Raw genomic sequence first — 24496 nt, forward strand, 5'->3', positions numbered from 1 at the left:
CTCCTTCCTTCCCTCCCTATTCCTTTCCTCTATCCTTCCCTCCTTCCTTTCCCTTTCCTCTATCCTTCCCTCCTAAAAACATCTCCTCACCCTTTCCGAGACGTACCCATTCCCTCTCCCTTTTCCTATCTACCAGAAGAGCCCACCTGCTGCATGCTGCCTCCAGCCTGGTTGAAGGTAGACAACCTGGGCATCTTTCTCTTCCTGGGGTGGGTCTGCTGGAAGTCCTGGTCCTCTTCCATGGTTAAGGAGAGGACCTTGGCCTTAGCCCCGGAGGAGTCAGAGTCTCTGTCCCCAGACTGGGGGGAAGAGCTAGCAGAGAACCCACTGCAGCTGTAACTACCACTACTACCACTCTGGTCTGTCCGGGAGCCCTGCTGGAAGTTACAACTTTGTCCAGAAACACTCTGGGTCTGGTCTGATCCAACAATCGAGGGAGTCTGTCCTTCTGGTCTCTCCTCGGAGGTAGGATCGTGGCGTGGCTCTGACTTCACCTCGGGGATGGTGACCATACTACTGCCCTCTGATGAAGACCAACAGCTAGCCTTTTCTGTTGACATGGCCTCAAGACCTCTCCACTTCTCAGGAGCGTCAGAAGCTTCTTCTTCTTCCTTGTGTTCAGGGCTCGAGCAGCGCAACACAGTGGATGATGTAAGCTGGCCAGTAGGATAGTTTTTGTCCGGCTGAGGATCGCTAGGACCCACAATGTCACTGGAGAATCTGGATTTCTTACAGTCTTTACTGTTCCCGTCAGAGTCCATCTCCTCTTGAGAGTCCTTGGGTTTGCTGGTGGTCATCGTGGAGTCCTCTGAGCTAGCGCTGGGTGGTGGGTGTTTGCTGGTGGAGGCTACTGGGTTGTCCACCCATCCGGGTCTAGACGCTCCTAACGCACTCTGAAGGCTCTCTACAGCTGCTCTGTTTTCAGCGCTGCTAGCTCCACTCTCAACTGGAGTTGTATCTTTAGAATCAAGAACCAGATCTCCATCAATCTCTGTCTTCGTCTGCTGTGAGGTCACAGTACTGGTGTTTGGAAAGGTTTCCCGTGACTGGCTAGCAGAGAGAGATGAGGTGGTTTCGGTGCTGGAGAACGGCAGTTGACAGGATAGAGAAGATAATGTCACCAGTGGCGTCATGTCCTCAGAGGGCAGGTCTTTCATGCTACATTCGGGCGCCGCACTGGAAGTCTCCACAGGGATACACTGGACGTCCCGTATTAGGAGAGGATCAGAGGTGGAAGAAAACCCTCTCTGTTCTGGCGAAGCTAGCTGTTGGACACTAGCCTGCTGAAGTGTTGAGGAGTCCTTTACGTGAGGATCTCTGGCGTTGGACGCTTGAGGTGGGCGATAGACACCCGAAGCGGTGTTCCCTTCGCTCTCAGTGTTGAGATCTGCATCTGTTATTGCATTAGGAAGATTCGGAAGCATCTGAATTGGATCACTTTGACTCTGGCTCTCCTCCGGATCCGCACAGGTTTCTAAAGGCTGAACACTTGTGGACTCTTCACTGGGTTGAGCAGCAGGCACCACGGCGACCTTGGACAGAGTTTCGAAAGGTTTGCACTCAGACGCCGTCGCACAGTTAGCGTCTTCGTCCAGAATAGCCCTAAGGCAGGGGGAAGCGTGTCTGCTCTGCAGCGGAGTCTGGCCACCTTGCCCCGGCTCTTCTAGAAGACTGTTGTCGTCTTTGTCGTGAACGGCAGGATATGAGAGGAAGGAAGACAGGAGGAAAGGCAGCTGAAAGTCCTGGGAGGTCTCCAGGGTCATATCAGAGTCGTACTCAATAGGTCTCGGTGTCAGCAATGTAGCCTGACAGGAGTCTTCAGAGCTGGCCACAGAGATCATAGACACGGACCTGGACATAAGACCCGACCGCTCGCTTTCTGGCCTGGGTGACCTGCTCAAGCTGTTCTCCATACCAGCCATCAGCTTCCCACTGAGGCAGGAGAGTGTCTTCCCGTCCAGAGACATGGTCCTGGAGCTGGTGCTGTCCTTAAGGGGGTTGTCTCTGTCCCGACAGTGAACGTCGGAGGAGCCTTCAGAGCTCTTGGAGCGAAGCAATTCTTTGCTCAAGCACAGTTCTCCAGAAGACGAGGACGTAGTCTTGGCTTTGGCTTTGCTTTTGAGCTTCCCTGTGTCTGTCGTCGTAGAGGAAGGCCGTTGTTTCATCCTCTCCCGCTCCTTCTGTTTGATCTTTTCTAGGTGTTTCCGGTGCCACTGTTCAATCTCCTGGTCCTTCAGACTCAGCATGCGTTCGAAGCTGGTCTGCCTCAGGTCTTCATTGACCAGACGTTTCTCTTTGGGCTTCTGCTCTTCCCGAGTGGCAGGCGAGGCTTTAGCTTTGGACCGGTTGTCTCGGTCAGTCTCTGTCTCATTGAGTTTGGTCTTACTGGCCTTGCTACCCTCCTTGGAACGGTCCTTGGAACGGTCTTTGTCCCGATCTCGGTGCTTGTCCGAGTCTCTGGATTCTCTGTCTCTCCTGTCTCGGTCTTTCTCTGGCGTCTTTGGGAGGTCCTCTGTCTTTAGTAGTTTTGCTGGTAATGTCTTGCAACTTTCAGACACATAGCCCTTCTCCTCCAAAAGGAGCTTCAGGTTAGAAGAGGAGGAGGAAGATGAGAAAGCACTGTCTTTAGATTTTTCCCTTTTCTTCTTATCGCAGTCTTTGTCTTTCTCCTTTTCCTTAGAGCGATCGGATTTACTGTGGTCCATGGATTTCTCTAAAGTTGGTTTTCCTTTCTTATCAAAGCTCGTCCTGTCTTTGTGTTCTCCCGCGTTGTATTCCCTCTCCTGCCTCTCCCTGTCACTCCTCTTATCTGGCTTGTCTTTGCTCTTCTTGTCCTTGCTCTCGTCGTATTTTTTAGTCGAGGACAAGGCTCTGAGCTTCTCAATCTCTTTGTGGTTCTTGTCACCAGGGGATGCCATCCTTTCCTTCTCCCTCTCTTTCCAGCGATCCATGGAATTCTGTGAATTCTCTGATTTCTCAGGGTGCTCAATCTTGACTTTCTTTTCTCTGTCGGGATGCTTTTTATCCGTCTTGTCAACCTCACGTTCCTTTACAGAAGGCCTCCTGTCGTATTTGTCCCGCCGGCATTTCTCAGAGGCATCCAGCTGGTCTGAATCAGCTGTAGACGTGGTCCCCGTTACCGGTTTCTCCTCCGGTTCGTCATTCACACTGGTGGAGTTACGCTGCGTCTCCTCAGGAACCGAAACCCGTACAGAGCTTAGGCACTCAGTCCTTTCCTCACGCTCACTGAGCTTCCCATCCTTACCCCCCCTCTCCTCTTTACAGACAGCTGAGGTCTCTTTCCTCTCCTTCTTCAAGCGTTCCTCTTCTCTTCTCGGCTTTTTCTCCTTGCTGCTGATGCTAGAGGGGTGTTTTTCTTTCGTCTCTTTTCTCTCTTCCTTCACAGGAGAGCTGCCCGACGTTGAGGTATTCTGAGGAGATCCACAGTCCTCCCTCTCCATTTTCCCTGGAGGCAAAGGTTCGTCATCGTTGAAGAAGTTCTCTTTCCAGAACTCCCGGTCGAATTCCAGGTTCCTGTGGCCGTCCTTTCTGCCGCCCTCCTTCTGCCGGTGGCGGTTCCTCTCTGGCTCATACTCCCTCCTGGGCTTGTCCTTCACCTTGTGTTTTAACTTGTGCTTCTTTACCACCTTGCCGTCCTTATCCGTCTTCCGTAAGGCACCACCTTCAGAGATGTCCACGCCGCCATCTTTATTATACGGACTGGAGCCTCCATCTTCTCCCCCCGCGTCCATGATGAAGTCATTCTGGTGGTGCTTGCTCTTCTCCTTGTGCTTGCAGCCTTTACTACTGGAGCTCTCCGTGCAGAACTCAGACTCTGGTTTGTAGTGGTTGTACTTGACACCATCCGGCGGACAGGGGCCTTCGGCAATCGAGACGCACGTCATCTTGGCGTTCTCCTGTTTCAGCGGGTTGGAGGACGGCTGCTTGTCGGCCAGGCCGTGGTTGAGCTTGGGGGACTTGACTGTGGCAGACAGATGGAAGAGGTGGACGGACGAGTCATCCTTGGGACTGAAGGACATCTTGAACGAGTCTTCGTCCCCACAGAGTCCCCGGCTGTTCTTGTCCGTGTGTGTCTCCGACACAGACACGGTGGCTACGGAGAACACCAGAGCTTTGCTGTTTTCCTTCCCGTCCTCCTGGTTCTCCTTGTTCTTACTCTTGCTCTTGTTCTTCTTCTTTACTTTGCTGCCTTTGTCTTTCTTTTCGGAAGTCGTGAGGTTCTCTTTCTTAGTCCTGCTGGCGTCAGACGCCTTGTGTCCCTCCGAGCCGTGGGAACAGGTCGGAGAGCTCCTTCTCTCTGACGGCATCTCCATCTCATCACTGGAACTATCCGAGGTGCAATACAGGACGCGGGACGACGTCTTCGTCTTCTTAGACTTAGAGGACTGGACTGAGCCGCTCCCGTCCCCTTCACCGCTCTGCTTCACGGCCAAATGATCCTTCTCTTCCTGCCTCAGCTCTCTCCGGAGGATGTGTCTGTCGTTCAGGGCTTTACTCAGGTCTTCTTCTTCCTCCTCGTCTTTGAACTCATACTCGTCCAGGCCAGACATGGGGGGTGAGGCCTTCACGGTGCTCCGTTTGCCTTCAGAGACTTTCTCCATGTCCGAGTCATCCATGTTGTCATCATCCACACTTGAGGGGTTAACCGACGGAGGGTCTTCAGACTCTGTAGAGGAAAAGAGAATAATTACAATCTTATAAACAGAATAAAAAAGCCTTGTTTTCTAATCAAACTTGATTACAAGTAGGGACGGGCACTTGAATTGATTTCACAATTCGAATAATATATATTTTTTTTCAGATGTCCGGATTGTCGAACTTGCTCACGTGGCTCAGGAAGCTTGTACTCTGACATGTGGGGAAAAGCCCTACTCACTTTACCCCTACCTACATGTACAAATTACCTCGACAACCTGTATACAGCCTCTATTGTAATTTTATTGTGTTACTATTTTTTTTGAACTTTAGTTAATTTAGTAAATATTTTCTTAAAACGGCATTGTTGGTTAAGGGCTTGTAAGAAAGCATTTCACGGTAAGGTGACGAATACAATTGGATTTCAGAGAGAGAAAGTAGCCAAACCAACTGGAGTAAGTTAGACAAACTTGTACCTGCGATAGGTAATCTCATCTGGTAGTGTCGGTCTTGGCTGCATCAAATTGATGTAAATAAGCTAGTTAGCGAGACTTGCCAGCAACACTACATTGCCAAAAGTATGTGGACAAAACTTCAAATGAGTGGGTTCGACTATTTCAGCCACACCCCGTGGCCGACAGGTTTATAAAATCCATGCAATCTCCATAGACAAACATCGATAGTACAATGTCCTTACTGAAGAGCTCGGTGACTTTCCATGTGGCACAGTCATATGATTGGCACCCTTTCAACAAGTTAGACGTTCAAATTTCTGCCCTGGTCATCTGTAAGTGCTGCTATTGTGTAGTGGAAACGTCTAGGAGCAACAACGGCTCAGGCGCAAAGTGGTAGGCCACACAAGCTCACAGAGTGCTGAAGCACGTAGCGATTAAAAATAGTATGTCCTCGGTTGCAAACTCTCACTACCGAAATCCAAACTGCCTGTGGAAGCAATTTCAGCACAACAACAATGTTCGTTGGGAGCTTCATGAAATGAGTTTCCATGGTTGAGCAGCCGCACACAAGCCTAAGATCACCATGCGCAATGCCAAGTATCGGCTGGAGTGGTGTGAAGCTCGCCGCCATTGGACTCTGGAGCAGTGGAAACACATTCTCTGGAGTGATGAATCACGCTTCACCCTCTGGCAGTCTGACGGAGGAATCTGGGTTTGGCGGATGCCAGGAGAACGCTACCTGCCCCAATGCATAGTGTCAACTGTAAAGTTTGGTGGAGGAGGAATAATGGACTGGGGATGTTTTTCATGGTTCATGGCAAAGCCCCTTAGTTCCAGTGAAAGGGAATCTTAACGCTACAGCATACAATTAAATTCTAGACGATTCTGTGCAACCCCATCCAACAACTTTGGGATGAATTGGAACGCCGACTGCAAGACAAACCTAAATCTCCCAACATCAGTGTCCGACCTCACTAATGCTCTTGTGGCTGAATTGAAGCAATTCCTGCAGCAATGTTCCTACATCTAGTGGAAAGCCTTCCCAGAAGAGTGGAGGCTGTTATAGCAGAAATGTTCCAACATCTAGTGGAAAGCCTTCCCAGAAGAGTGGAGGCTGTTATAGCAGCAATGTTCCAACATCTAGTGGAAAGCCTTCTCAGAAGAGTGGAGGCTGTTATAGCAGCAATGTTCCAACATCTAGTGGAAAGCCTTCTCAGAAGAGTGGAGGCTGTTATAGCAGCAATGTTCCAACATCTAGTGGAAAGCCTTCCCAGAAGAGTGGAGGCTGTTATAGCAGAAATGTTCCAACATCTAGTGGAAAGCCTTCCCAGAAGAGTGGAGGCTGTTATAGCAGCAAAGGGGGGACCAACTCCATATTAATACCCATGATTTTGGAATGAGAAGTTGGACGAGCAGTGGCCATGTAGTGTAAGTTCGTTAAAACGATCGCAAACTAATTGAGGATATTTTGCTGTGCTCTCTGTCCCCTATAATAACTCCATCCAGATTTATTTTACCTTTATTTAACTAGGCAAGTCAGCTAAGAACAAATTCTTATTTTCAATGACGGGTTTAGGAACAGTGGGGTTAACTGCTAACTATCCTGTTAACTATCCTCTACAGGACACCCTACCCGAGGAGCTGTCCTCTACAGGACACCCTACCCGAGGAGCTGTCCTCTACAGGACACCCTACCCGAGGAGCTGTCCTCTACAAGACAACCTACCCGAGGAGCTGTCCTCTACAGGACACCCTACCCGAGGAGCTGTCCTCTACAAGACAACCTACCCGAGGAGCTGTCCTCTACAAGACACCCTACCCGAGGAGCTGTCCTCTACAAGACACCCTACCCGAGGAGCTGTCCTCTACAAGACACCCTACCCGAGGAGCTGTCCTCTACAAGGCAACCTACCTGAGGAGCTGTCCTCTACAAGACAACCTACCTGAGGAGCTGTCCTCTGGGTCTGAGAGGGGCACCTCTCCCTTTAGGAGGAGCTCCAGCTCGTGGGAATCAGCGATGTCCACGGGCCGCTCCCCTCTCTTGTTGGCCTGGAACGCATTGCCTCCATGTCTCAGCAGCAGCTTCACAATCTATACGAAGGGGGATAAGGACAGGTGATTATCTCTCTCTCTCGGGGGATAGGACAGGTGCTTATCTCTCTCTCGGGGGATAGGACAGGTGCTAATCTCTCTCTCGGGGATAGGACAGGTGCTAATCTCTCTCTCGGGGATAGGACAGGTGCTAATCTCTCTCTCGGGGATAGGACAGGTGATAATCTCTCTCTCGGGGATAGGACAGGTAATAATCTCTCTCTCTCGGGGGATAGGACAGGTGATAATCTCTCTCAGGGATAGGACAGGTGATAATCTCTCTCAGGGATAGGACAGGTGATAATCTCTCTCAGGGATAGGACAGGTGATAATCTCTCTCAGGGATAGGACAGGTGATAATCTCTCTCAGGGATAGGACAGGTGATAATCTCTCTCAGGGATAGGACAGGTGATAATCTCTCTCTCTCGGGGGATAGGACAGGTGATAATCTCTCTCAGGGATAGGACAGGTGATAATCTCTCTCAGGGATAGGACAGGTGATAATCTCTCTCAGGGATAGGACAGGTGATAATCTCTCTCGGGGGATAGGACAGGTGATAATCTCTCTCTCTCGGGGGATAGGACAGGTGATAATCTCTCTCTCTCGGGGGATAGGACAGGTGATAATCTCTCTCTCTCGGGGGATAGGACAGGTGATAATCTCTCTCTCAGGGATAGGACAGGTGATTATATCTCTCTCTCAAGGTCCAGCTTGTTCGTCTTTGTAAATATTAATGTCAGTGTGATTAATTTAAAAAAAATGTTGATCGTCTCTGATCTCCAAGAGCTCAAGGATCCCAGATAATTCCTGAATAAAGTCAATAAAAAGGTGAAGTAAGTTTCAATCTAAGCAGGACTCCCATGTTAAGAGAACCCAAGGCGGTACGTTGGGAGGTCAGGCCGGGGAGGTGAGGCCGGGGAGGTGAGGCCAGGGAGGTGAGGCCGGGGAGGTGAGGTGAGGCCGGGGAGGTGAGGTGAGGCCAGGGAGGTCAGGCCGGGGAGGTCAGGCCGGGGAGATCAGGCCGGGGAGGTCAACCTACATCTGTATGTCCACTACTGGAGGCATCGTGGAGCGGCGTGTCGTCGTCCAGACCCTGGGTGTTGACTTCTGCGCCGGCCGCGATCAGAACCTTGGCCACGTCGTAGTAACCGAGGTTACATGCCTCGTGAAGAGGGGTCCAGCCTAACGGGAAAGGAAGAAATTGTCTTTTGAAGGGGAAACTGGAACAGTTCAGCGCCTAACGAGTTGCAGCCCTTATGGGTCCACAGGGAGAGGAGTGAGAATGTGGGTTTAAGCATTACAGCAAGCCATTCTGGATAAGAGCACCTGCACATTTACTCGGTACAGGTACCCCCCCTCCCCCCCACCTAAATATAGCCTCGTTATTGTTACATCAATTTCTTGTGTTATTTTTATATTTATTTATTCATTTAAATATTTTCTTACATTATTTTTCTTGAAATGCACTGTTGGTTAAGGCTTGTAAAGTAAGCATTCCACGGTAAGGTGATGTGAAATGTGTGTGTGGGTTTAGGTGTTATAAGCAAGCCACTTTGGATAAAAGTGCCTGGTCAATGATTAAAATGTGTATGTACATCTTTAAAAAGTGACTCTGATCTTTCTAGTTTATAGCGATTGGTCAGGTGTTCCTTTACCTGCGAAGTCTTTGACGTTGACATCAGCTCCCAGGCTGATGATCTCCTTGACATGCTTGGCATCGCCTCGTATGGCGGCCATGTGTAGCGGCGTCTCGCCACGCTCGTTCCTCTTGTTCACCTTGTCCCTCGCTCTGGAGGCCGTGCTGCTGGGGAGCTTCTTCTGCACCGGGGGGGCCTGGGACGGGTGGCTAGGTGTCGAGTCTGAGGAGGAGGAGGGAGGGAGGGGAGAGAGAAATAACTGGGAGGCCCGTTGTCAACAAGGCCGTTGTACCGGGAGGCCCGTTGTCAACAAGGCCGTTGTACCGGGAGGCCCGTTATCAACAAGGCCGTTGTACCGGGAGGCCCGTTATCAACAAGGCATTATGACTCTGAATCCTGATAAATATATTAACCATCCACATCTCTAAGAGGTTATGAGAGGGAGAGGAGACAGGGCAGGAATGTGTTCTGACTAACCTGGGCTGTTGTCCCTTGCGGTCATCTGCATCAGGAGGGCCATCTGCTTGCGTTCCGACAGCGGGTAGCCAAACAGGAGATTAACCGGGGCCTTCTTACTCCCCCCAGACTCCTTCTTGACTTTCTTCTTATCCGGGCCATCTTTATCTACAAACAAGAGGTAGGACAAGAAACAGGGTTAGACTTAGAAACCCCCCCCCCAAAAAAAACACACACACACGCCTAAAATTCTGCCAAATGAGCAAGGTGTGAATCCCAAAATGCATCTTATTCCCTATATAGCATAGTCTCTATGGACCCTAGTCAAAAAGAGCACACAATATAGGAGACAGAGTGCCATTTGGGATGCATCCAAGATGATCAACAACAAGGGTAATGCAATAAGATGTGCCCCCCCCATTTTTTGCACCGTACCTCTCGATCACGACACGCCGCCCCCCCCCCCCCCCCCCCAAAAAAAAAGGTTAGCGAGCACAGCGTTCTTAAAGGGGGGCCAGCACAGTGTGTAAGGTTGGTAAAACCAACGCATCGCTCATAACACCATCAAGCCAACATACAGACATGCGTGAGGTGAGCTAGCGAGCTCTAGAGAGCAGGCAGACAGTGTTTAGAGTGTAACATTGCAGGGTAGGAAGACTGGGATTAGACTAACATAACAGGATAGGAAGACTGGGATTAGACTAACATAACAGGATAGGAAGACTGGGATTAGACTAACATAACAGGATAGGAAGACTGGGATTAGACTAACATAACAGGATAGGAAGACTGGGATTAGACTAACATAACAGGATAGGAAGACTGGGATTAGACTAACATAACAGGATAGGAAGACTGGGATTAGACTAACATAACAGGATAGGAAGACTGGGATTAGACTAACAGGAAAGGAAGACTGGGATTAGACTAACATAACAGGATAGGAAGACTGGGATTAGACTAACATAACAGGATAGGAAGACTGGGATTAGACTAACATAACAGGATAGGAAGACTGGGATTGAACTAACATAACAGGATAGGAAGACTGGGATTAAACTAACATAACAGGATAGGAAGACTGGGATTAGACTAACATAACAGGATAGGAAGATGGGGATTAGACTAACATAACAGGATAGGAAGACGGGATTAGACTAACATAACAGGGTAGGAAGACGGGATTAGACTAACATAACAGGGTAGGAAGACGGGATTAGACTAACATAACAGTGTAGGGCTGTAAAACGGGGATTAGACCAATATAACAGGGCTGTAAAACGGGGACTAACATAACAGTGTAGGGCTGTAAAACGGGGATTAGACTAATATAACAGGGCTGTAAAACGGGGACTAACATAACAGTGTAGGAAGACAGCATAGTAGCATGCAAGGGAAACTATAAGACCACTGCAAGTGTGTGTGTTTACAGCATGGCAGAGGGTGTTGGGTACATGACATGGAGTTGCTGCAGTTACTACAAGACACCTACACACCTACACACAACACATGTATGTGTATGTGTATATGTGTGTGTGCATGTGTGTGTGTGTTAACTTCATAGCAGCATAACGTAGACTCGAGGACCCAGGCTGCAGTGACAGTTACCTGCTAAACACATCCTGCAGGGAGTCACTAACCTCCCTTCAGACTCTCCCCAGGACTCAGTGGACTGGCCTGGGTCTGACTCATCTACTGGGCAAAGCAGAGACACGGGGCGGGGGAGGGGGGGGGGGGGGGTAAGAGGAAGAGGAAGGAAGTGAGGGAAGAGGAATGGAGGAAAGAGGAAGGGAGAGAGGGAAGAGAAGGGGAGATGAGGAGGAGGAGGAGGGAGGGAGAGAGAGCAGGGGGAAAGCAACGCATTAATGCACGCCGCTCTCACACACACACACACACACACACACACCTCAAAACATATGAGTCATTACAGGAGACAGGGAAGATCCAGGGTGGAGTGGGCTGTTGCTTTGCTTCACTACCCAAAAGCACACAACTAGCTCCTCCGTAGGCTGTTCAATTCAGACGCTCACGTCAAGATGTGACCTAGAAACTCCGACCAACTGGCAGGTGTCTTCACTGACATTTTCAACATGTCCCTGATTGAGTCTGTCATACCAACATGTTTCAAGCAGACCTCCATAGTCCCATAGTCCATGTGCCCAAGAACACCAAGGTAACATGCCTAAATGACCACCGACCCGTATCACTCACGTCCATAGCCATGAAGTGCTTTGAAAGGCTGGTCATGGCTCACCTCAACACCATTATCCCAGAAACCCTAGACCCACTCCAATTTGCATACCGCCCCAACAGATCCACAGATGATGCAATCTCTACTGCACTCCACACTGCCAGTTCACACCTGGACAAAAGGAACACCTATGTGAGAATGCTGTTCATTGACTACAGCTCAGCGTTCAACACCATAGTCCCCTCCAAACTCATCACCATGCTAGGGACCGTGGGACTGAATCCCTCCCTCTGCAACTGGATCCTGGACTTCCTGATGGGGGCGCCCCCAGGTGGTGAGGATAGGTAACAACACATCTACCACACTGATCCTCAACATGGGGGCTCCTCAGGGGTGCGTGCTCAGCCTCCTCACCATGTTCACTCATGACTCATCACTCATGGCCAGGCACAACTCCAACACCATCATTAAGTTTGCCGACAACACAACATGATCACCAACAACAACAATGAGACAGCCTATAGGGAGGTGGTCAGAGACCTGGCCGTGTGGTGCCAGGACAACAACCTCTCTCTCAACGTGATCAAGACAAAGGAGATGATTGTGGACTACAGGAAAAGAAGGACTCAGCACGCCCCCATTCTCATCAACGGGGCTGTTGTGGAGCAGGTTGAGAGCTTCAAGTTCCTTAGCGTCCACATCACCATCAAACTAACATGGTTCAAGAACACCAAGACAGTTGTGAGAGAGGGCACATCAAAACCTAATACCCCTCAGGAGACTGAAAAGATTTGTCATGGTTCCTCAGATCCTCAAAAGGTTCTACAGCTGCACCATCGAGAGCATCCTGACCAGTTGCCTGGTATGACAACTGCTCGGCCTCCGACCGCAAGGCACGACAGAGGGTAGTGCGAATGGACCAGTACATCACTGGGGCCAAGCTTCCTGCCATCCAGGACCTCTATACCACACAGCGTCAGAGGAAGGCCATAAAAATGGTCAAAGACTCCAGCCACCCTAGTCATCGACTGTTCTCTCTGCAACAGCACGGCAAGAGGTACCAGAGCACCAAGTCTAGGTCCACGAGGCTTCTAAACAGCTTCTACCCCCAAGCCATAAGACTGCTGAAAAGCTAACCAAATGGCTACCCAGACTATTTGCATTGCCCCCCCCCCCCCCCCCCCCATTTAACACCACTGCTACTCTCTGTTGTTGTCATCTATACATAGTGACTTTAATAACTCCACCTACATGTTCATATTACCTCAATTACCTCGACTAACCGGTGCCCCCGCACATAGACTCTGTACCGGTACCCACTGTATATAGCCTCGCTATTCTAATTTTACTGCCACTCTTGAATAACTTGTTTATTTTATTAATTTTTCGTTATCTTTTTTATCGTTTTACTGCATTTTTGGTTAAGGGCTTTAAAGTAAGCAATTCACTGTTGTATTCGGTGCCTGTGACAAATAACATTTGATTTAAAACCAAGCCACGAGGTCGAAGGAATTGTCCGTAGAGCTCCGAGACAGGATTGCGTCGAGGCACAGATCTGGGGAAAGGTACTAAAACATTTCTGCAGCATTGAAGGTCCCCAAGAACACAGTGGCCTTCATCACTCTTAAATGGAAGAAGTTTGCCCACCCCGCCAAACAGGGGAGAAGGGCCTTGGTCAGGAAGGTGACCAAAAACTTGGTCACTCTGACAGAGATCCAGAGTTCCTCTGTGGAGATGGGAGAACCTTCCAGAAGGACATCCATCTCTGCAGCACTCCACCAATCAGGCCTTTATGGTAGAGTGGCCAGACAGAAGCCACTCCTCAGTAAAAGGCACATGACAGCCAGCTTGGAGTTTGCCAAAATGCACCTAAAGGACTCTGTCCTTTATGAGAAACAAGAGTCGCTGGTCTGATGAAACCAAGATGCATTGTGCTGTATTGGGTGTCGATTGATGAGGGGGGGGGGAAAAAATGATGTAATCCATTTCAGAATAAGGCTGTAACGTAACAAAATGTGGATAAAGTCATAGGGTCTGAATACTCTCTGAATGCACTGTAAACAAACACAAGGGGTCTGAATACTTTTCAAATGCAATTCATCACGTCAGCTTGAACCAGAAGCCAGGATTTGACTTAACTTACGATTTAACAAAAGACTTAGGAATTGTCACAGTGCAACTCAAACTTCTACTCAATAGTTTTTTTTATGTATTGTAGACACAATACATTTCATCTGAGCTAAAATGGGGAGGAGACCAGGGACAGGGCCAGGGTCAGGGTTAGGGTCAGGGTCAGGGTCAGGGTTAGGGTCAGGGTCAGGGTTAGGGTTAGGGTCAGGGTTAGGGTCAGGGTTAGGGTCAGGGTTAGGGTCAGGGTCAGGGTCAGGGTCAGGGACAGGGTTAGGGTCAGGGACAAGGACAGGGTTAGGGTCAGGGTTAGGGTCAGGGTTAGGGTCAGGGTCAGGGTTAGGGTCAGGGTTAGGGTCAGGGACAGGGTCAGGGTCAGGGACAAGGACAGGGTTAGGGCCTGGGCTTACTCCATGGGATTATGGGCGAACATTCAGTATAACATTTATTCAGAGCTAGAAACGTGGAGGAGACGGAGTAACGGTTCACCGAGTGTGTAGGCCTAAGTTTGTCCTGTTTAGGCCACCTTACCCAGGGCCCTCCTTCCTTCTTAGTAATTACAGATTCAACCTCCAGTTTCAACCCTGTTTCAGATCCAGGATCGGACTGAAAATGACTGTTTATAGACTTCAAAGAAGAGCAGCACTGTGTGTGTTGTTGGGAAAGTTGCAATAAGGGGTTTCAATATCCAAACCATGGGTTGGATACAGGGGATGTGTGTGTGTGTGTGTGTGTGTGTGTGTGTGAGAGAAAGAGAGAGACTGGTTACAGGGAAGCTCAACACAGAAAGTATAAGGCAATTACACCAGATGAAGGCATAATTATACCGGCAATGAGCAGTGCTACTATTGCCTCAGTACACCTCTCTGGCTGTTCCAGATTTGAGTAGAAGTGAAAACAAGAAGCTGAATATGTTGGTGTTGTAGAAGAACAAGGCAACGCCCCCCCCCGCCCCACGTTGCCTTTAAATGGTTTAACTTGGGTAAAACGTTGCAGGTAGCCTTCCACAAGCTTCCCACAATAAGTTGGGTGAATTTTGCCCCATTCCTCCTGACAGAGCTGGTGTTAGCTGGAGTCAGGTTTGTTGGCCTCTTATACTAGGTATACACTCTTATACTAGATATATACTCTTATACTAGATATATACTCTTATACTAGATATATACTCTTATACTAGACATACACTCGATATATGCTAGATTTATACTCTTATACTAGATATATAATATTATACTAGATATATAATAGATATACTCTTATACTAGATATATACTCTTATACTAGATATATACTCTTACACTAGATATATACTCTTACACTAGATATATACTCTTATACTAGATATATACTCTTACACTAGATATATACTCTTACACTAGATATATACTCTTACACTAGATATATACTCTTACACTAGATATATACTCTTATACTAGATATATACTCTTATACTAGATATATACTCTTATACTAGATATATACTCTTATACTAGATATATACTAGATATATACTCTTATACTAGATATATACTCTTATACTAGATATATACTCTTACACTAGATATATACTCTTATACTAGATATATACTCTTATACTAGATATATACTCTTATTTATGAAGGTACAGCACATGATTGATTGTATTACAGTATCATGCATCTGCATGGATGCCCAGCCCACATGGCCTTTATAAGACACAATTTGTTGTATCCAAATCAAATACAAAAGTACATAAAAGTTTTTTTTTGTTAAATATACCCTATCACCATCTCACACACCACACACACACAAACACAGTTGTGAAATAGCCATGTGAGAGACGTGGGATGCTGGTACCTGTGTCTGATTCTCTCTCCTTGTTGCGAGGAGGGCTCACGGTGAAGGACAGTTTGCGTTTCATGATAGACTTGGGTGGTTTCCCTTCCTTCCCCCCCAGAAACTCACTGCGGTCAAGCTTCGGAGTCTTGGTGAAGAGGGAAATCTTATCTTTGCTCTGGAAAAAAAAAAAGGGGGTGGGGGGGGGGGGGTGAATTGCAACAGGGGTTACATTATAACGCAGAATTCAGTGGGGGGTTTTTTCTCCCCATGCAGAAAAATGTTTTTTTTTTTTTTTTAAACGCTGAATAAATATCTAACTGCATTTCGTAAACGGAGATCTAAAGTGTTAGATCTGTTCTTATTGTACATTTCTGCTCGGCTTCAGACAAAATGTTGTGCTTCAGTTACACATCTCCACTGGGATGAGAAATCTTTGCTATCGTCTTCAGGACACACGAACGGCACTCTTCCTCTCCCATGGCAGAGAGGAAGAGGCAACGGTTGCCTTTCTCCAGTAGATATAGATTAACGGCAAGCAAAACGCGAGGAAAATGTAGCTGGCTACATTCCATCTAGAACCATAAGGAACCTGATGGCCATGCATCGTTCATGCAGAAAAATGACTTGCGCTTTTCATCGTAAGCTAATTTACTTTACCTCGGGGCGGCAGCGTAGCCTAGTGGTTAGAGGGGAGGGGCGGCAGCGTAGCCTAGTGGTTTAGAGCGTTGGACTAGTCACCGGAAGGTTGTAAGAACGGATCCTCCGAGCTAACAAGGTAAAAATCTGTTGTTCTGCTCCCTGAACAAGGCCGTTAACCCACTGTCCCTAGACCAGTTAACCCACTGTCCCTAGACCAGTTAACCCACTGTCCCTAGACCAGTTAACCCACTGTCCCTAGACCAGTTAACCCCTAGACCAGTTAACCCCTAGACCAGTTAACCCCTAGACCAGTTAACCCCTAGACCAGTTAACCCCTAGACCAGTTAACCCCTAGACCAGTTAACCCCTAGACCAGTTAACCCACTGTCCCTAGACCAGTTAACCCACTGTCCTTAGACCAGTTAACCCACTGTCCCTAGACCAGTTAACCCACTGTCCCTAGACCAGTTAACCCACTGTCCCTAGACCAGTTAACCCACTGTCCCTAGACCAGTTAACCCACTGTCCCTAGACCAGTTAACCCACTGTCCCTAGACCAGTTAACCCACTGTTCCTAGACCAGTTAACCCACTGTTCCTAGACCAGTTAACCCACTGTTCCTAGACCAGTTAACCCACTGTCCCTAGACCAGTTAACCCACTGTCCCTAGACCAGTTAACCCACTGTCCCTAGACCAGTTAACCCCACTGTTCCTAGACCAGTTAACCCTACTGTTCCTAGACCAGTTAACCCACTGTTCCTAGACCAGTTAACCCACTGTCCCTAGACCAGTTAACCCACTGTCCCTAGACCAGTTAACCCACTGTTCCTAGACCAGTTAACCCACTGTCCCTAGACCAGTTAACCCACTGTCCCTAGACCAGTTAACCCACTGTCCCTAGACCAGTTAACCCCACTGTTCCTAGACCAGTTAACCCTACTGTTCCTAGACCAGTTAACCCTACTGTTCCTAGACCAGTTAACCCTACTGTTCCTAGACCAGTTAACCCTACTGTTCCTAGACCAGTTAACCCACTGTTCCTAGACCAGTTAACCCACTGTTCCTAGGCCAGTTAACCCACTGTTCCTAGGCCAGTTAACCCACTGTTCCTAGACCAGTTAACCCACTGTTCCTAGACCAGTTAACCCACTGTTCCTAGACCAGTTAACCCACTGTCCCTAGACCAGTTAACCCCACTGTTCCTAGACCAGTTAACCCCACTGTTCCTAGACCAGTTAATCCACTGTCCCTAGACCAGTTAACCCACCGTTCCTAGACCAGTTTAACCCACTGTTCCTAGACCAGTTAACCCACTGTCCCTAGACCAGTTAACCCACTGTCCCTAGACCAGTTAACCCACTGTCCCTAGACCAGTTAACCCCACTGTTCCCAGACCAGTTAACCCACTGTTCCCAGACCAGTTAACCCACTGTTCCTAGACCAGTTAACCCACTGTTCCTAGGCCCGTCATTGAAAATAAGAATTTGTTCTTGACTGACTTGCCTAGTAAAATAAAGGTTAAATAAAGGTTAAATAAAGGTGAAATAAAGGTGAAATAAATATAAACGTGTGTGGCTGCCAGCCAAATAGCGTTGCACTTCTGTTTCAATCGGATGAAAATAGATATTTTCTGCCGAATGTTTTTGCATTAAATTTGTGTGATGAAAAACGAGTTGCCCGTGCCATATAATAAACATTAAAGCAAACAACAAAAAACTTTCGATATAAAAACTCGGGTGAAATTGTTTAAAAACGCAGCTTTATTGATGCTGTTGGTTTTGAAAAAAAATGCTGATTTCTGCCGTACAATTGAATTTCAGTGGCTTAGTTAAAAGAGTAGTTTCTCGTTGTCGTCTGGAGTTGGATGCATTTATCCTTTAGTTATCGAGATGAGTTCCACTGATATCTTCATTTCAGAGTATGTGAGCAGAGTTGAAGGGGTCGGAAATCTCGCTTATCGTTCAGGGAGTGGTGCTCCGGCGAGAATTAAAAAATGTTTTTTTAAATAAAAACCGCCGTTCCAAATGAGCTCCATTTATAAAAAAAAAATATATATATTTTTTTTTAAATCACCATTTAACCAACATCAATCTATTTACGTGACGACCTGGACCTACCATTTGGTTTTGAAATATTGAAACCAAACCGTAAGACGTGAAAGTACTTTAATTAAACATACCAGCAGCTGAGAAACCCCTCTCTCCGTGCTTGCAGAGCCAGTGGGAACTTCACGGTAAGGTTGTATTCTTGTTGTATTCGGCACATATGACATATACAATATGATTTGGACACTAAACACCCTGCAGGCCACTCTTGCCAGGCTGGGCAGGGACGTAGTTTATTTTTCTACGGGTAAGCCTGAAAAGGTTTTTAGGCAAAATAACTCTATCAAAAAACAGAAACCTCCTTGAAAATGTTAATATATAAAAAGGTCAAAATCAATTACAGCCTGTGTGTCCTTATGGGGATGTGATACTATACTATTTCTGATCGTCTTAACTCGACATGACTTTTGAGAAGCTCCACAGTGATGGTTTCTTCGCCTCAAACGAAGAAACCATCACTGTTTTTTAAATCCACCGAGAATGACAATAGAACCTCATCGTGGCCTATTTGGAAAATCTTTCCAGCCATCTCCCTTTCCATAACCACTCAGCATGGAAAGAGGGGGGAAAAAAATGTCATGTTCTGATCCGGAGCAAACGTCCTAATTGTTTTATTTATTTTAAATAGGCCTACCTGATTTACTAAGTATCCTTTCGCGCAAATATTTTACAGCTGCGCTGGAAACTGAGGGCCCAGAATATTTTATGCAATATTGCAAGTTTGCTAACATGAGTTTTGGGTCAGACCAAGTTGATACAGACAGGCCATGTGTAGCCAAAGTGACTAAAAGGATATTTATTTTTTACAACCCGGATATTTTCTACCTGCAGGCTGCAATGTTTTAATTTGTTGGCTTCATGGAGCCTATTTTTACATATTGCCAATGGAAGCGTTGTATCATTATTATTTAGATATAAATGTTGATTAACCATATCTCAAAATCAATGTCATATGAAGACTTATAAATTATATGAAACTCTTCCACGAAAACAGGCATATGAAAATTATAGCTAAGATAACTTTGCACTTAAAATGGAAAAAGGGTCGCCCCCCGCCGGTGTAGCCCTATTACCGGTGTAGCCCTATTACCGGTGTAGCCTATTACCGGTGTAGCCCTATTACCGGTGTAGCCTATTACCGGTGTAGTCCTATTACCGGTGTAGCCCTATTACCGGTGCAGCCTATTACCGGTGCAGCCTATTACCGGTGTAGCCTATTACCGGTGTAGCCCTATTACCGGTGTAGCCCTATTACCGGTGTAGCCCTATTACCGGTGTAGCCCTATTACCGGTGTAGCCCTATTACCGGTGCCGACCAGCGGTGCAGCCTATTACCGGTGCAGCCTATTACCGGTGCAGCCCTATTACTGGTACCAACCGGTGGTGTAGCCTATTACCGGTGCAGCCTATTACCGGTGCAGCCTATTACCGGTGCAGCCCTATTACTGGTACCAACCGGTGGTGTAGCCTATTACCGGTGCAGCCCTATTACCGGTGCCGACCAGCGGTGCAGCCTATTACCGGTGCAGCCTATTACTGGGACTGACCAGTGGTGTAGCCTATTACCGGTGCAGCCTATTACTGGGACTGACCAGTGGTGTAGCCTATTACCGGTGCAGCCTATTACCGGTGCAGCCCTATTACCGGTGCAGCCCTATTACCGGTGCAGCCTATTACCGGTGCAGCCTATTACTGGGACTGACCAGTGGTGTAGCCTATTACCGGTGCAGCCTATTACCGGTGCAGCCCTATTACCGGTGCAGCCTATTACCGGTGCAGCCTATTACTGGGACTGACCAGTGGTGTAGCCTATTACCGGTGCAGCCTATTACCGGTGCAGCCCTATTACCGGTGCCGACCAGCGGTGCAGCCTATTACCGGTGCAGCCTATTACTGGTACCAACCGGTGGTGTAGCCTATTAACGGTGCAGCCTATTACCGGTGTAGCCTATTACCGGTGCCGACCAGTGGTGTAGCCTATTACCGGTGCAGCCTATTACTGGGACTGACCAGTGGTGTAGCCTATTACCGGTGCAGCCTATTACCGGTACTGACCGGTGGTGTAGCCTATTACCGGTACCGACCAGTGGTGTAGCCTATTACCGGTGTAGCCTATTACTGGTACTGACCAGTGGTGCAGCCTATTACCGGTACCGACCGGTGGTGTAGCCTATTACTGGTGTAGCCTATTACCGGTGTAGCCTATTACTGGTACCGACCAGTGGTGTAGCCTATTACCGGTACCGACCGGTGGTGTAGCCTATTACCGGTACCGACCAGTGGTGTAGCCTATTACCGGTGTAGCCTATTACTGGTGTAGCCTATTACTGGTGTAGTCCTATTACCGGTGTAGCCTATTACTGGTGTAGCCTATTACTGGTGTAGCCTATTACTGGTGTAGTCCTATTACCGGTGTAGCCTATTACTGGTGTAGCCTATTACTGGTGTAGCCTATTACTGGTGTAGTCCTATTACCGGTGTAGCCTATTACTGGTGTAGCCTATTACTGGTGTAGCCTATTACTGGTGTAGTCCTATTACCGGTGTAGCCTATTACTGGTGTAGCCTATTACTGGTGTAGCCTATTACTGGTGTAGTCCTATTACCGGTGTAGCCTATTACTGGTGTAGCCTATTACTGGTGTAGCCTATTACTGGTGTAGCCTATTACTGGTGTAGCCTATTACTGGTGTAGCCTATTACTGGTGTAGCCTATTACTGGTGTAGTCCTATTACCGGTGTAGCCTATTACTGGTGTAGCCTATTACTGGTGTAGCCTATTACTGGTGTAGTCCTATTACTGGTGTAGCCTATTACTGGTGTAGCCTATTACTGGCAAGTTCAGGAGCAAAGTGCTAGAATCTTATTTTCTTCTCGTTAGGCTATATTGATCTCTGGCTCCATCTTTAATAATTTGTGTCTTCATCTGTAATATCAGCATCAGACAGGCTCAGTAGCCAACATATAGTTGATTTATTAACACATAGGGTGTGTGGCTATATATGGAAAAATACCAGTTTATTTTATTTTTTAGATTGGTCTAAAGAACAGACGACTCTTGGTCTGCCATTTTTTTTTTTTGTTGTCAGAGACCGATCACATGCTCTGCTTAACATCTTGTAGATCTGACCATGGACTACTTGCTAACCCAGAAACTGTATACCGTATATTGTTCCCAGGGGGCTAGGACATACGTGCCAAAAGAGATCAAGAGAAGCTAGGGGTTGTTTCTAGACCAGATCGTGCCGGGCGGGTGTAGAATATATACTGTGTGTATAAGTGTACCTTCTTCCCAGTCGGTTTGTCCACCATGGATCCATCTCTGTCGGCCCCGGGTTTCGCCATGGTGCAGTGTTGCTGGTGGTGCGGATGGTCTCCCTCCCCTCCCACCCACCGTGTGACTAGCTACGACAGCTACGGCCCAGCACGCTCATCATGCTCCTACAACAGAAGACATGTTATGAAGAGAACATCAACACTACATGTTATATGTTATGTTAGGTTAGCCGCGTGACTAGCTACGGGATAATCATGCTCCTATAATGCACAGGAAGAGAACAATCGACAATTCTCAAATGATCTCAATTAGCCTATCAGAAGCTTCTAAAGCCATGACATAATTTTCTGGAATTTTCCAAGCTGTTTAAAGGCACAGTCAACTTAGTGTATGTAAACTTCTGACCACTGGAATTGTGATACAGTGAATTATAAGTGGAACAATCTGTCTGTAAACAATTGTTGGAAAAATGGCTTGTGTCATGCACAAAGTAGATGTCCTAACCGACTTGCCAAAAATATAGTTTGTTAACAAGAAATTTGTGGAGTGGTTGGAAAAACGAGTTTTAATGACTCCAACCTAAGTATGTAAACTTCCAACTTCATCTGTATATACTGTTTGTCATGTTAGTTGTGCGATGAGCTATGACAGCTACGGCTCAGAGCGTTCATTATGCTCCTACAACAACACAGGAGGCCATGGTGAGAATTTCAAGTCATTCACTTAAGACATATCCCCCCCCCCTACCCCCATACCAATATGATGACGCTTAAACTTAAGAGCCTACAATTGAGCCAAACACGTCGCCTCCAAAATGAAACATTTCAATTGTATTTTATTCAAACTTCCTGGGGTCCGACAATTACAAAACCATGAAAAATAACTGCGAGAGATCAGAGGGTAATGTATTCTGTAAAAGTGGTTAAAAAAAAAAAAAACAGAAAGCTCATTGGCCGATACCACCTTGTATGCATTGCTACACGGTTCACGTGGAAATTTCCACAACTGTTGAAAGTGGCATTACTGTGACATGTAGAGAAATACAGTGTGATTCATTAGGTTAGGGGCTCTCTCACTCTCACAGGGAAATCTCCCTCACCCACCCACCCACCCACACACCTAAGTCTATGGTCATGTGTTGTCCTATGCATTGATACATATTCATTGACTGACTTTCGGTTTCAACTTCAAAAACAGCTGAAAAAAAAAAATACTACATTTTTGGTTATAAAAACAATATATATTTCACAGCGGTTTAGATGGTACAATGACTAGCTACACTATACTTGCTTGTTTTGTCCTATAAACTTGAAACGATTAGAATTATAGCGTCTTTAAATTTAAACTTCAAATGGGATAGGAACGTCCCAAGGATAAAGCCCTTTAAAAAAAAATGTTTTTTTTATATTTTTTTTAATTTTTACATCAGCTGATATCTCAAAGTGCTGTACAGAAACCCAGCCTAAAACCCCAAACAGCAAGCAATGCAGGTGTAGAAGCACGGTGGCAAGGAAAAACTCCCTAGAAAAGGCAGGAACCGAGGAAGAAACCTAGAGAGGAACCAGGCGTGTTTTCCACTAGCACAACAGACAAATAGAAAGAAAAAACTAAAAGCAGGAGTGTATTTGTGGTGTTGCACCGACCAGACCATGTGGTACTGCACGTGCTGCTGAGGTCTTTACTGGGGCCTTACACGAGAGATGAGTGTGTGGGTGAGGGCTACGTTACAGAGTGTGTGTGTGTGTGTGTGTATATATATATATATAGAAGGGAGGAAGTGGACTAGTTATGTTACAGAGCAGTACAGCTCACTCACCTAGAAATGTATTGTATCGTGTACAGTACAGGACTGATATGAAGTCAGTGACTCTTACAGGCTTCTACATTACGGATCCCAGGCTTCTATATTACGGATCCCAGGCTTCTACATTACGGATCCCAGGCTTCTATATTACGGATCCCAGGCTTCTATATTACGGATCCCAGGCTTCTATATTATGGATCCCGGGCTTTGTATTATGGCTGTAGTGTTTATTATGGATCCCCAATAGCTGCAGCTACTCCTCCAGGGGTAAAGGCAGATATATACAATGTTAAAAACCATTTTAAAACACACCAGATTTTACAACACATTAAGTCTCTCAGGCCACTACTCTACAACACAAAATCCATTTGTACGTGTGTGTTTAGTGTGTATGTTAACATGTGTGTGTGTCTCTTCACAGTCCCCACTGTTCCATAAGGTGTATTTTTCATCTGCTTTATATTATCTGATTCTACTGCTTGTATTAGTTACTTGATGTGGAATAGAGTTCCATGTAGTCATGTCTCTCTGTAGTACTGTGGAATAGAGTTCCATGTAGTCATGGCTCTATGTAGTACTGTGGAATAGAGTTCCATGTAGTCATGGCTCTATGTAGTACTGTGGAATAGAGTTCCATGTAGCCATGGCTCTATGTAGTACTGTGGAATAGAGTTCCATGTAGTCATGGCTCTTAGTACTGTGGAATAGAGTTCCATGTAGTCATGGCTCTATGTAGTACTGTGGAATAGAGTTCCATGTAGTCATGGCACTATGTAGTACTGTGGAATAGAGTTCCATGTAGTCATGGCTCTATGTAATACTGTGCACCCCCCATAGTTTGTTCTGGACTTGGGGACTGTGAAGAGACCTCTTGTGATACGTCTTGTTGGGTATGCATGGGTGTCTGAGCTGTGTGCCAGTAGCCTGAAAAACAGACATCTCGGTGCATTCAGCAGGTCAATACCTCTCACAGATACATAGTAGGGATGAAGTAAAATTTCTCCTCTACTTTTGAGCTCCTCGCTGTTGTACATTGACGGGCCAGTCGTCCCGCCCGTGAATTTTCCTAAGTCCCTCTTTGCGTCACCTGACGACATGACAGGACAGCAGTCCAAGTGTTGGCCTGGGCGGTATCAAACCCTACTGGTCTGGTCTTCTGTAATCTGAAGGTTAGCAATGCTAACAATTACATGTAAAATCCCATAGAGAATGCTAACGAGAGCATAGAGAATATATTAT

The 24496-nt window shown here is 46.9% G+C and overlaps 1 protein-coding gene across 3 annotated transcripts in view; it reads right to left on the bottom strand.

Moving 5' to 3' along the window:
* LOC110531046 (ankyrin repeat domain-containing protein 12) overlaps positions 1 to 24496 on the bottom strand; it is a 56862-nt gene that overhangs the window by 6057 nt on the left and 26309 nt on the right. For 2 of the 3 annotated variants that reach the window (XM_036986656.1, XM_036986657.1), the window contains exons 2-9: positions 21462 to 21617; positions 15452 to 15608; positions 10906 to 10989; positions 9319 to 9465; positions 8860 to 9063; positions 8244 to 8386; positions 7055 to 7202; positions 147 to 4687 (exon numbers count right to left, since the gene is read on the bottom strand). In XM_036986656.1, the coding sequence (XP_036842551.1) occupies positions 147 to 4687; positions 7055 to 7202; positions 8244 to 8386; positions 8860 to 9063; positions 9319 to 9465; positions 10906 to 10989; positions 15452 to 15608; positions 21462 to 21521 (5484 nt within the window). In that variant the 5' untranslated portion in view covers positions 21522 to 21617. The remainder of the gene's footprint in view (positions 1 to 146; positions 4688 to 7054; positions 7203 to 8243; positions 8387 to 8859; positions 9064 to 9318; positions 9466 to 10905; positions 10990 to 15451; positions 15609 to 21461; positions 21618 to 24496) is intronic. The other variant, XM_036986658.1, reaches the window with a different exon arrangement.

Source organism: Oncorhynchus mykiss, chromosome 8 (genome assembly GCF_013265735.2).
Source record: "Oncorhynchus mykiss isolate Arlee chromosome 8, USDA_OmykA_1.1, whole genome shotgun sequence".
In the NCBI taxonomy this organism is placed as follows: Eukaryota; Metazoa; Chordata; class Actinopteri; order Salmoniformes; family Salmonidae; genus Oncorhynchus; species Oncorhynchus mykiss.